The sequence below is a fragment of the Muntiacus reevesi genome, chromosome 1 (genome assembly GCF_963930625.1).
Source record: "Muntiacus reevesi chromosome 1, mMunRee1.1, whole genome shotgun sequence".
NCBI classification, from domain to species: Eukaryota; Metazoa; Chordata; class Mammalia; order Artiodactyla; family Cervidae; genus Muntiacus; species Muntiacus reevesi.
In genome coordinates this window covers 191,712,560-191,723,941 of record NC_089249.1, presented here as the reverse complement: position 1 = coordinate 191,723,941, position 11,382 = coordinate 191,712,560, and the positions used below count along the sequence as shown (strand labels likewise).

General features: G+C 48.2%; 1 protein-coding gene across 1 annotated transcript in view; it reads left to right on the top strand.

Annotated features, from left to right (window-relative positions):
- The window catches only part of MUC16 (mucin 16, cell surface associated), an 88,380-nt gene that overhangs the window by 49,805 nt on the left and 27,193 nt on the right, over positions 1 to 11,382 (top strand). Inside the window, 10 exon segments of the mRNA XM_065917692.1 lie at positions 215 to 250; positions 518 to 577; positions 1,857 to 1,981; positions 2,152 to 2,219; positions 2,949 to 3,121; positions 4,324 to 4,359; positions 7,824 to 7,948; positions 8,040 to 8,107; positions 8,989 to 9,161; positions 10,767 to 10,802. Coding sequence (XP_065773764.1) covers positions 215 to 250; positions 518 to 577; positions 1,857 to 1,981; positions 2,152 to 2,219; positions 2,949 to 3,121; positions 4,324 to 4,359; positions 7,824 to 7,948; positions 8,040 to 8,107; positions 8,989 to 9,161; positions 10,767 to 10,802 — 900 coding nt within the window.

Sequence of the window (11,382 nt, the reverse complement as noted above, 5' to 3'; positions counted from 1 at the left end):
GAATGGGTTGCCATTTTCTTCTCCAGGGGATCCTCCTGACTCAGGGATTGAACTTGTGTCTCCTGCTTGGCAGGCAGATCCTTTACCACTGGGTATTAAATAAATTAAATCTATTAAATAAATAGATTCCTAGAAACTCAAAGGGCCCCAGATTCTTGCCACTCCCACCCCCCACCCTTATACCTTCACCTTTTCTCTCCTCCTCTTTCTGCAGGCTACACCCATCAGGCCCTGAACTCCACCCCCAGCAGTGAGTAGCAATCTGTGGGCCCTAATGCTCCATTGCTCGGGGCCCATCCTTCCTCCCTATTATCCTCAGTCCATGCACCCAGAGGGGGAGGAGCCGGGAAACCTCTGCACTTCACTTTCCCTGCTTCCACTCTGGGCTGGGAAAAGACAAGCCTGGCACAGACCTTAGACTGAACAGACGAAGGATCTCAGGGTTCCATGATGGTCCCTCCTTGATCAGAGAAGCCCTCTCTTCCACTATATTTGCCTCACTGTGTTCTCTTCCCAGTTGCTATGACCTCTACCATCTTCCCAGCGACTTCTATGGCCCCAGTCTCAGTCTCTACAGGTAGGAGCTTCCTCTTTGCACTTTTCTTCTGCAAAGATCTTGTGCACTTGGTCATTGGAGATCATCATACTCATTCATTCATTCATTCATTTGATAAGTATTTATTTAGCACTTACTATATAAAAGGCCCTGGTGATACAGCAGCAAAGAGAATAGAAAAGGCTAGTCTTAGATGGACTTCCAACATGAAAGACAGAGACTAAAGATGTGAATGTACAAGTAAATATGGAATTAGCATTATCATGGGTGAGATTTGGTGGTGAGAAGGGCTGTTTCTTTCAGGGAATTTAGTTTTTATTTCCAGAAAAGAAAGGAATAGCATGAGCTACAAGTATAGCTGTCTCACAGGTCCTGGTCAGGGACTTAGGCAGACGCTGGCTCAATCAGAGGCCAGCTTCCCATTCCTGGCCTCCAACTGGCCCAGAGTAGATTTCAATACCACCCATTGACCCGACTGAGGGTCTGAGATATCATTATCGCTGGCTTGCTTGAATCTCTAGGTACTCATCAGTTAGAGCCTCCAAAGGAGTTCTCACCACTAACCACTCAGGCCAGAGTGAGTGGTCACTACAGGTGGGACTTGCCAGTGGTCCTAAGTGGAGGGGTTAGGAGCACAGACTCCTGGATCACACACCTGGATTCATTCTGTGCTCTGCCACTTATAGATTAAATGGCTTGGGGCAAATTACTTAGTCTCCCTTGAGTTTTTACATCTGTAAAATGGGGATAAGAATACTATCTCCCTCCACAGGTTTTGCCTCAAGAAGTAAATGAGTTAAAATGTAAGGAAGGTACTTAAAACAGAGCCTTACCCATAAAAATGCAATGCAGGCATTTCTTCAAACAAAATTTTAAAAATAATAAGTAGGTGAATCTCAGAAAAATAATTGTGTTTTTTTTAAAAAAAAAAAAAAGCTCAAAAAGAAAACAGGATATCTGTCTGGAATTTTAGCTAACTGAAGGGTCAGATATGCTTGCTTCCTGCCTGTGGATTTATTGGGTTGGTCCAAAAATTGTTTGGGTTCTTCTGTTATAGCACATGAACAGACCCAAAGGAGCTTTTGGGCCAACCCATTATTTACTCTTTAGTGCACTTTTTCATAACTATCCCCAGTGCTTCCAGTGAGGGTGATGTCTGGGGTCTCCTCCCTGTGGAAACTACCCATGCTGGAGGAAGACCCTCCCCAATCTTGAAGACATGCAGGGGGGATGACCCGTGTCCCGGCTTATTGAGCACAGGGTAAGCTCAGTGGATATCTCTCGAAAACTCCTACTACAGTAGCCAGCCCTGCCCTGGTGCCATTCACCCTCAACTTCACCATCAATAACTTGCACTATGTGGAGGACATGCATCGCCCTGGTTCCTGGAAGTTCAACAACACAGAGAGAGTCCTGCAGGATCTGGTGAGAGCCCCGCCCACTTCACTCCTGCCCCGCCCACGTCACTCCTGCCCCGCCCACCAAACACAAGCCCCACCTACCTCACCCTTGCTCCCACGGATGCCAGCCACACCATCACATCTGCCCTTCTCCCAACCCTCACATTTCCTATTCTCCCTCTCCCTCCTCTATAGCTCAGACTCTTGTTCAATAACACCCGGTTGGGCCACATATACTCAGGCTGCAGACTGACATCGCTCAGGTAAGACCTTGGCATAGGCTGCCAGAGCTGCCTCAAGTGTCCCCAGACCCAAGGAGTTTGACCTTCCTCCTTCCTGTCTTCTCTGTATCCTCAACTGAGGTGGCATTCAGGAGTCACCGACTTAAGGACCAAAGACTTCCCCCAACAGTCCCCAGATTCTGCAGACTGTCAGCAGGATTGAGCCCCTAGCCTGGTCATCCTTCTGAATTCCCCCCTTCCCTCCCCTTGACCAATAAGGGCATTTCATTTAGGTTTTCAATTCTATCCTGATGATTTCTCTCAAGCGAAGCATGCCTTCTTCACCTCCTTTAATCCCAAATTCCAGCTGTTCACCTTCATTTAGGTTTTCAATTCTATCCTGATGATTTCTCCCGAGCGAAGCATGCCTTCTTCACCTCCTTTAATCCCAAATTCCAGCTGTTCACCTATCCAGGTCTTCATCTGTCTCAAGTGTGAGCTCTCTTGTCCCCAGCCCAGAAAGAAGCAGGCTTCAAATTTGCAATTTAATTGAAATACTTCCTCCCCCCACCCCCCACCAACTCTTCTCACAGTCCCAGGTTGGCTGGAAGTCTGTGCTCTCAGAAAATCTTAAGTCTGACTTCTCACCTCTCTACCAGCCTTCCCATTTCCCCTGGCCCCTTCCTGTCCTGTCCCCAGAGATGATGATACCCTCCCTTACTCCTAGAGTTTCCATTTATTGTCATCCTCCTCTCCTGCTGCTCTTCCCAGGCCTGAAAAGAATGGAGCGGCCACTGGAGTGGATGCTGTCTGCACACACCGCCCTGATCCAGTGGGCCCTGGGCTGGACAGAGAGCAGCTGTATTGGGAGCTGAGTCAGCTGACACATGGTGTCACCCAGCTGGGCCCCTACACCCTGGACCAGGACAGTCTCTACGTCAATGGTGAGGGTCTGCCATCCTTTTTGTTTATTTTGTTTCTGCTGGTTTTGTTGCCGTGCAATCTCTAGTTGCAGTGAGGGGGGCTACTCTCTAGTTGTGGTGTGTAGGCGTCTCATTGTGGTGGCTTCTCTTGTTGCGGAGCATGGGTTCTAGAGCATGTGGATTTCAGGAGTTGTGGTGCATGGACTTAGTTGCTCCTCAGCATGTGGAATTTTCCCGAACCAGAGACTGAACCCATGTCCCCTGCATTGGCAGGCAAATTCTTAACCACTGGACCACCAGGGAAGACCACTATCATTTTTTTAATGTTTGCATTTCAAGAAGCCCCACATTCTCCCTCTCCTTTCTTCACTCTGACCCATCTTTCCCCTTCTTCTCCCTTCCTCCCCCTACGTGTGTAGGATACAACCACCAAACTCAGACCACCACCCCTAGCAGTGAGTATTAAGAGGCCTCAGAAGTCTCTATAACCCTCTGTCTGAACCCCACCCCTTAGGAACAGAAGAGTCCAGGAGCCCACTGCCTCCTCTCCCTACCCCCATCTCCCTCCATCCTTGGCAAAACAGAGACCAATTCCCACTAAAGTCCCAGGTGTAGCCCCTTCCTTCCTGGATTCCCCAAGATGATGAGGTCCCCAACACAAGCACTTGGGATGTTTTCTCCCAGCTTCTGTGATGACAGTGCCTCCATCAATGGTGAGGGGCTATGTTGGGGGTAGGTCTCTTCATCCCCAGTGGGTGGGCTTTGCTGCAGAAGGGTTCTGTACTTCCACTGGGGACTCATATTTCAAGGTGCTTAGGGCTCACCTTGGTCTTCCCGGGTGGCTCAGTGGTAAGGAATCCATCTGCAATTCAGGAGACTCGGTTTCAATTGCTGGCTCAGGAAGAACCCCTGGAGGAGGAAATGGCAACCCTCTCCAGTATTCTTGACTGGGAAATCCCATAGACAGAGAAGCCTGGCGGGCTACAGTCTGTGGGATCACAAAGAGTCCAACATGCCTTTCCGACTAAACAACGGAGCGCATCTTTGTCTCTCTGGAGACGGAGGGCAGTAGCAGACTTTGATCCCTTCCCGGTGAGCACTCGGTCTGCTTTGTAATGACTCAGAGCCACATTGGTCCAGCTGCCATCTCTCCAGTGGCCAGGCTGTCTCTTCGTTAAACATCTCTCCCTCCCTTTCCTCACCGTCTCACCCCCTCTTTACAGGTTTCTCCCATCGGACCTCAGCCACCACTGCCAACAGTGAGTATTTCCATGCGCCTGTGACCACCTCCCTTCCCCTGAAACATAGGAATTGTTTAACCAGCCAGCCCTTGCATCCTGTTATACCCCTCTGGATGGTAGGGGTCCAAAGGACATGCATAGGAAATGTGGACTGAATTGCAGGTGGCGGGAGTCACCTCTCCTCCCCTCCCCGATACACACTACGGAGGATGGTGCCCTGACTGCAGGCTAAATGGGCAGAGAAAGACACATGTTTTGTTTCTTTGTTTTTATTTTTTAAAACTTTTTATTTTATATTGGAGTATAGCCGATTAACAATGTTGTGATAGTTTCAGGTGGGCAGCAAAGGGATTCAGCCATACATACATACATTCTCCCCCAAACTCCCCTCCCATCCAGGCTGCCACATAACATTGAGCAGAGTTCCCTGTGCTATACAGTAGGTCGTTGTTGGTTATCCATTTTAAATATACCAGTGTGTATGTGTCTGTCCCAAACTCCCTAACTATCCCTTCCCCCATCCTTCCCCCCGACCCCTGAAACCATTAGGTTTGTCCTCTAAGTCTGTGAGTCCCTTTCTGTTTTGTAAGTTAGTTCATTTGTATCATGTCTTTTTAGATTCCACGTGTAATGGATGTCGTATTTCTCCTTCTCTGTCTGACTCACTTCATTCTGTATGATAATCTCTAGGTCCATTCATGTTACTGCAAATGGCATTGTTTCATTCTGTTTCATGGATGAGTAATATTCCTCTGTGTGTGTGTGTCTGTCTGTCTGTCTGTCTGTGTGTATACACACATCTTCTTTATCCACTGGTAAAAGAGGAAGGAAAGTTATGATCAACCTAGACAGCATATTAAAAAGCAGAGACATTACTTTGCCAACAAAGGTCTGTCTGGTCAAGGCTATGGTTTTTCCAGTAGTCATGTATGGATGTGAGAGTTGGACTGTGAAGAAAGCTGAGTGCCAAAGAATTGATACTTTTGAACTGTGGTGTTGGAGAAGACTCTTGAGAGTCCCTTGGACTGCAAAGAGATCCAACCAGTCCATCCTAAAGGAGATCAGTCCTGGATGTTCATTGGAAGGACTGATGTTGAAGCTGAAACTCCAATACTTTGGCCACTTTATGTGAAGAGCTGACTCATTTGAAAAGACCCTGATGCTGGGAAAGATTGAGGGCAGGAGGAGAAGGGGACAACAGAGGATGAGATGGTTGTATGGCATCACCAACTCAACGGACATGGGTTTGGGTGGACTCTGGGAGTTGGTGATGGATAGGGAGTCCTGGCATGCTGCAGTTCATGGGGTCGCAAAGAGTCGGACATGACTGAGTGACTGAACTGAACTGAAAAGAGGCACATTTTTATAACTAGAACCACCACCATTGCCACTGTTTCTTTACAGATGTACCACTCTCAATTTCATTTCTGGTGTCTTTTTCCTCAGCTGCTGGGACCTCCACATTCTTCCCAGTGTCTTCTCTGGCTCCATCCTCCAAGCCCACAGATAGGAAGGCTCTTACTGGTACCCAAGCCATTTTTACAAAATCATTCCCACAAGATCACTTCTTCCTTCATTGCTTACTCACGTTCCCTGAGAGAACACATCCATTTCCATGGATCTTAAGGGCCATCTGGCTGCTTAGGGTCCAGTTGTTCAGAATCTAAACCCTGAGTCCAGCCCCCACCACACAGCAGCTCCCGACCCTGGGTCCACCCAGCTGCCAGACATCACACAACCTCTTGGTCTGTGACCCTTAACATCATCATCCTCTCCCAAACTTGTTCCTTCTCCCCATCACCAAAGGCAGAGACATGAGTGCCAGCTTAAGTCTTCCGTCTTGCTCACCACCCACATCTGTCCATCACAAAATCATCTCCTTTTGGAATGTCTTGAGAGTCTTTCCTTTCCCTGCATCTGCATTGCTTAATCTTTATTTGGGCCACCAGCATTTGGACTACTGTAGTAACTTCCACACTGGCTTCCTACAGTTTTCCCCATGGCATCTGCAGTGTCCCTCCTAATGTGCCTCTGTCCATATAATTCCTCTCTTTTATTTATTTATTTTTGGCTGTGCTGGGTCTTCCTTGCCACTTGCAGGCTTTATCTAGTTGCAGCGAGCAGGGGCTCCTCTCTAGTTGCGGTGCACAGGCCTCTCACTGTAGTGGCTTCTGTTGTGGGACACGGACTTTAGGTGCTCGGGCTTAGGTGCAGCACACAGGCTCAGTAGTTGAGGCGCCTGGGCTTATTTGCTCTGTGGCATGCGGAATCTTCCTGGGCAAGGGGTCAAACCCCTGTCCCCTGCATTGGCAGGCGGACTTTTAACCACTGGACCACCAGGGGAGCCCTAATTCCTCTCTTGTGGACAATCTTTGGATGACCCCATATGGTCTACAAATCAAGTCCAGACCCTTGTCCTGCAGAGTCACTGCCTCAGTTTTCTGGGCTCAGAGGCTCCCTCCAGTTTCACATCTACACTCCCCCATGGCCAATGCCCTTCATTCTGAATCTAACTGTTCTGCCCTCCTGCCAGGACTATAGCCATGTTGTTCCCTCTGCTTAACACTTGCTCTGTTCCTGTTCACTTAACTCTTACTCATAGGTTTGGTTACACTTAAAATGATGCTTCCTCTAAGAATCTTTCCTCAGTCACTGACTGGGTGCCCATCCTGGAATTGCACACCATCCCCCACCCCCAGCTTCCCCTGCAGCATAATGACCTGATCATTCCACTGGCCGCATTGACAGACTATGCCCTATTCATCTTTTTTTAATGTTTTATTTATGTGGCTGCATCAAGTCTTAGCTGTAGCATGTGAACTCTCAGTTGTGGCATACCAGATCTAGTTTCCTGACCAGGGAGTGAACCCGGTCCCCCTGCATCAGTAGTGTGGAATCTTAATGACTAGACCACCAAGAAAGTCCCATGCCCTTTTCATCTTTGGGCTCGCAGAGTCCAACACAGAACCTCACACGTACTAGGTATTCAGTAAGTGCTCACGGAATGAATGCACGAAGGTTCCTGATGTCTTGGCAATTCCAGAATGTTCTCTCCTTCAGCTTGAGAAGCCTACAGCTTTCCTCAATCTGCTTCTGGTGCCTTGAGTAGAGTTCCCTCTGCTGTACAGTTGATTCTCATTAATTATCTATTTTATACGCAGTAGTGTATATATGGGCTTCCCAGGTAGCTCTAGTAGTAAAGAACCCGCCTGCCAGTGAGGGAGATGTAAGAGATGTGGGTTTGATCCCTGGGTCAGGAAGATCTCCTGGAGGAGGGCATGGCAACCCACTCCAGTGTTCTTACATGGAGAATCCCAAGGACAGAGGATTCTGGTGGGCTGCGGCCCATAGGATCTCAAAGAATTAGACACAACTGAAGCAATTAGCACACACATGGGTATTTGTCAGTCCCAGTCTCCCAGGAAACCTTGGCCATGACTGTGGCCCAAACTGGACATCCTTGTCTTCCTCCCCCACTGCAGCCACTGACCTTCACCTGGTGTCCTTCACCCTGAACTTCACCATCACCAACATGCAGTACACGGAGGACATGGGTCGCCCATCTTCTCTGAAGTTCAGCACCACCGAAAGGATCTTACAGCATCGAGTGAGAGCCCTTGAACGGCCTCTGTTAGGTCCACCTTGTCCCTGTGTATCCTCTCATCCCTTCTGCTCACCTCCCTCTCTTTCCCCACCAGCTCAGGGTCTTGCTCAGTAAGACCAGTGTCGGCCCCCTCTATGCTGGCTGCAGCCTGGAGTTGCTCAGGTGAGACTCCCCCAGATGGAATGATTCATCCGGTCACTGGACCCGCTTGCACCGGGCGCTAGACTCAGTGGCTAGGCATGTCCCTGGAAATACTGAGCTCCAGGGCCCACCGTGCCCCCTCATGCCTTCTTCATGCAGAAGGTACTATGCTCAATGCTTAGAAACAAGGCATCATGTTGTTATTTACAGAATCTGTATATTTTGTCTCAAATGAAAGCTCTCCCCTGCAAAGAAGTGGGATAATCAGTGCAAATTCCTATCTGCAAATTCCTTTTTTTAAAGAAATCAATTTATTTATTTATGCTTTCATTTATTTTTGGTTGTGCTGGGTCTTTGTTGCTGTGCGGGCTTTCTCTAGTTGTGGCTAGCTACTTTCTAGTGGTGGTGCACAGGCTTCTCTTTGTGGCGGCTTCTCTGGCTGTGGAGCTCGGGCTCTAGGGTGCGCTGGCTTCAGGAGTTGTGGCACACAGGCTTTGTTGCTCTGCAGCATGTGAGATCTTCTGAGACCAGGGATCAAAACCATGTCCCCTGCACTGGCAGGCAGATTCTTAACCAATGGAACACCAGAGAAGTCCCTCTTTTTTTTCTTTTGGTCACATCGCATGCATGATTTTAGTTCCTCCACCAGGGATTGAACCCAAGCAGGGCAGTGAAAGCACCTAGTCCTAACCCCTGGACCACCAGGGAATGCCCTTGCAAATTTCTAATTAAAATGTTTTCTGTCCTGAGTTTCTAGGGGCTGGTCTCAGATGAAAGACACTTAGGAGAACCGCTGAAGGCTTCCAAGCTAATGTCTTCAGCATCTCCCTTAGCCGCCTCCCTTTCACACCTAGACGGACTCCTCCTTAGTACTCCACGTTCCTGCATCTTTTCTTCTCTAGGCCTGAAAAGAGGGGAGCAGCCACTGGAGTGAATGTAGTCTGCAGACTCCACTCTGACCCCGCAAGACCTGCACTGAACGAACAGCAACTGTACTGGGAGCTGAGCCGTGGGACAGACGGCATCACCCAGCTGGGCTCCTTCAGTTTGGACAGAAATAGCCTCTACGTGAATGGTGAGGGACTACGTTATAGCCATGGTCTCTCAAGAGGAGGGGGACTTGAGTTGCCGTTGTTTTCATTCTTCTAGAGGGAGCTCTGATCCATCTTTTTCTCCTTCTGGTCTGGGTTGTCTTCATTATGATGAAGTAATAACTTGGTTCCACACAATCTTGTTGCCTGTTTGCTTCTTGAACATCCCTCCACCACCTCTTCTTCTCTGCTTTCCCCAATAGGTCCCTAAATCCTCCCTCTTCTTTAATCTTTTTTTTTATGTATAATATTTTTTATTTTATTTTTTGTATGAAAGTGAAACTGTCAGTCGTTCAGTCATGTCCAGCTCTTTGCAACCCCATGGACTGTAGCCTGCCAGGCTCCTCTGTCCATGGAATTCTCCAGGCAAGAATACTGGAGTGGGTTGCCATTCTCTTCTTCAGGATCCCCTGAAGAATCCAGGGATTGAACCTAGGGATTGAACCCAAGTCTCTTGCATTGAAGGCAGATTCTTTACCATCTGAGCCACTACTTTTGCTTAATTTTATTGTTCTAATAGCAATAATGACATTAACCCATTAAAATGCTTCAAATTCTCAATAACATGTTTTCAATTTTTCCTTGAAATAACTTCCTTCATTGTTTTTTTTTTAATTGGGGTTTCCCTGGTGGTTCAGTGATAAAGAATCTGCTTGCCAATGCAAGAGATACAGGAGAGAGGGTTTGATCCCTGGGTCAGGAAGATTCCCTGGAGAAGGGAATGGCAACCGACTCCAGTATTCTCATCTATAAAATCCCATAGAGGCCTGGCAAATCCCAGAGGGGTCTGGCAGGCTGTAAAATCCTGGAGGGGCCTGGCAGGCTACAGTCCATGGGGTCACAGAGAGTCAGACATAACTGAGCATGCGTGCACATAATTGCTTTACGATGTTGCGTTAGTTTCTGCTCTACAACAGTGTGAGTCAGCTGTAAGTATACTCACCCCTCCTCCTTCCTGAGGCCCCCACCCCACCCCCATCCCACCCATCCAGGTCATCACAGAGCCCTGAGTTGAGCTCCCTGTGCTACACAGTAGCTTCCCAGTTCTGTTCACTCAGTCATGTCTGACTCTTTGCAACCCCATGGACTGCAGCATGCCAGGCTTCCCTGTCCATCACCATCTCTCGGAGCTTGCTAGCTAGCTCTTTTACACATAGCAGAGTATATAAGGGCTTCCCAGGTGGTGCTAGTGGTAAAGAACCTGCCTGCCAATGCAGAAGATGTGAGATGTGGGTTCGATCCCTGAGTCACAAAGATCTGGAGGAGGGCATGGCAACCCACTTCAGTATTCTTGCCTGGAGAATCCCATGGGCAGAAGAACCTGGTGGGCTACAGTCCATAGGGTCACAGAGTCAGATGCAACTGAAGCAATTCAGCACACACACACAGTGTCTATTCTTGCCCTGCAAATAGGTTTATCAGGACCATTTGCTAGATTCCCCATATATGCATTTGTATACAATATTTGTTTTTCTCTTTTGACTTAATTCTGTATGACAGTCTGAAAGAGAAGAACAAATGCTGTATATCCCTTAATCTTTTATGTTCACCCCAATGCTGATTCAGCTTCTCTCATCTTCTCTCGGCAGGTTACACCTATGCAGCCCTGGCCCCCCCTACCACCAGTGAGTATGCCCGGCCTGGATTTCCTAGCCCGCCTCCACTTTGGGGTTGGAAAGCAGTTTTTCTCCTTCACCCTCTGTCCTCCATGAGGGAAGCTTCTGGAAGATCCCTACCTCTTCCCTTCTCTCTCTCCTGGATCCTGGTGGGAGGTTCCCGCCCAGGAGGTTTTAGACACATTTATGTTCTCCCACCTGGCTTCCCTGGTGGTTCAGCAGCAAAGAATCTGCCCACAGTGCAGGACTCCTGAATTCAATCCCTGGGTCAGAAATATCCCCTGGAGAAGGAAATGGCAACCCACTCCAGTGTTCTTTGCTGGAGAATTCCATGGACAGAGGAGCCTGGTGGGTTACAGTCCATGGGGTGACAAAGAGTCGGACATGACTGAGGGACTGAAAAACAACAACAACGTTATCCCACTATATTCTGATCTTCATATGGCTTGCATTTTAATTCTCCTGAAACCATGTCCTTAGTACTCTTTTTTTAATATTTTATTTATTTATTTATTTGACTGCTTTGGGTGCTGGTTATGGCATGCAAGATCTTTAGTTGTGACATTCAGGACCTTTTTTTAAGTTGCAT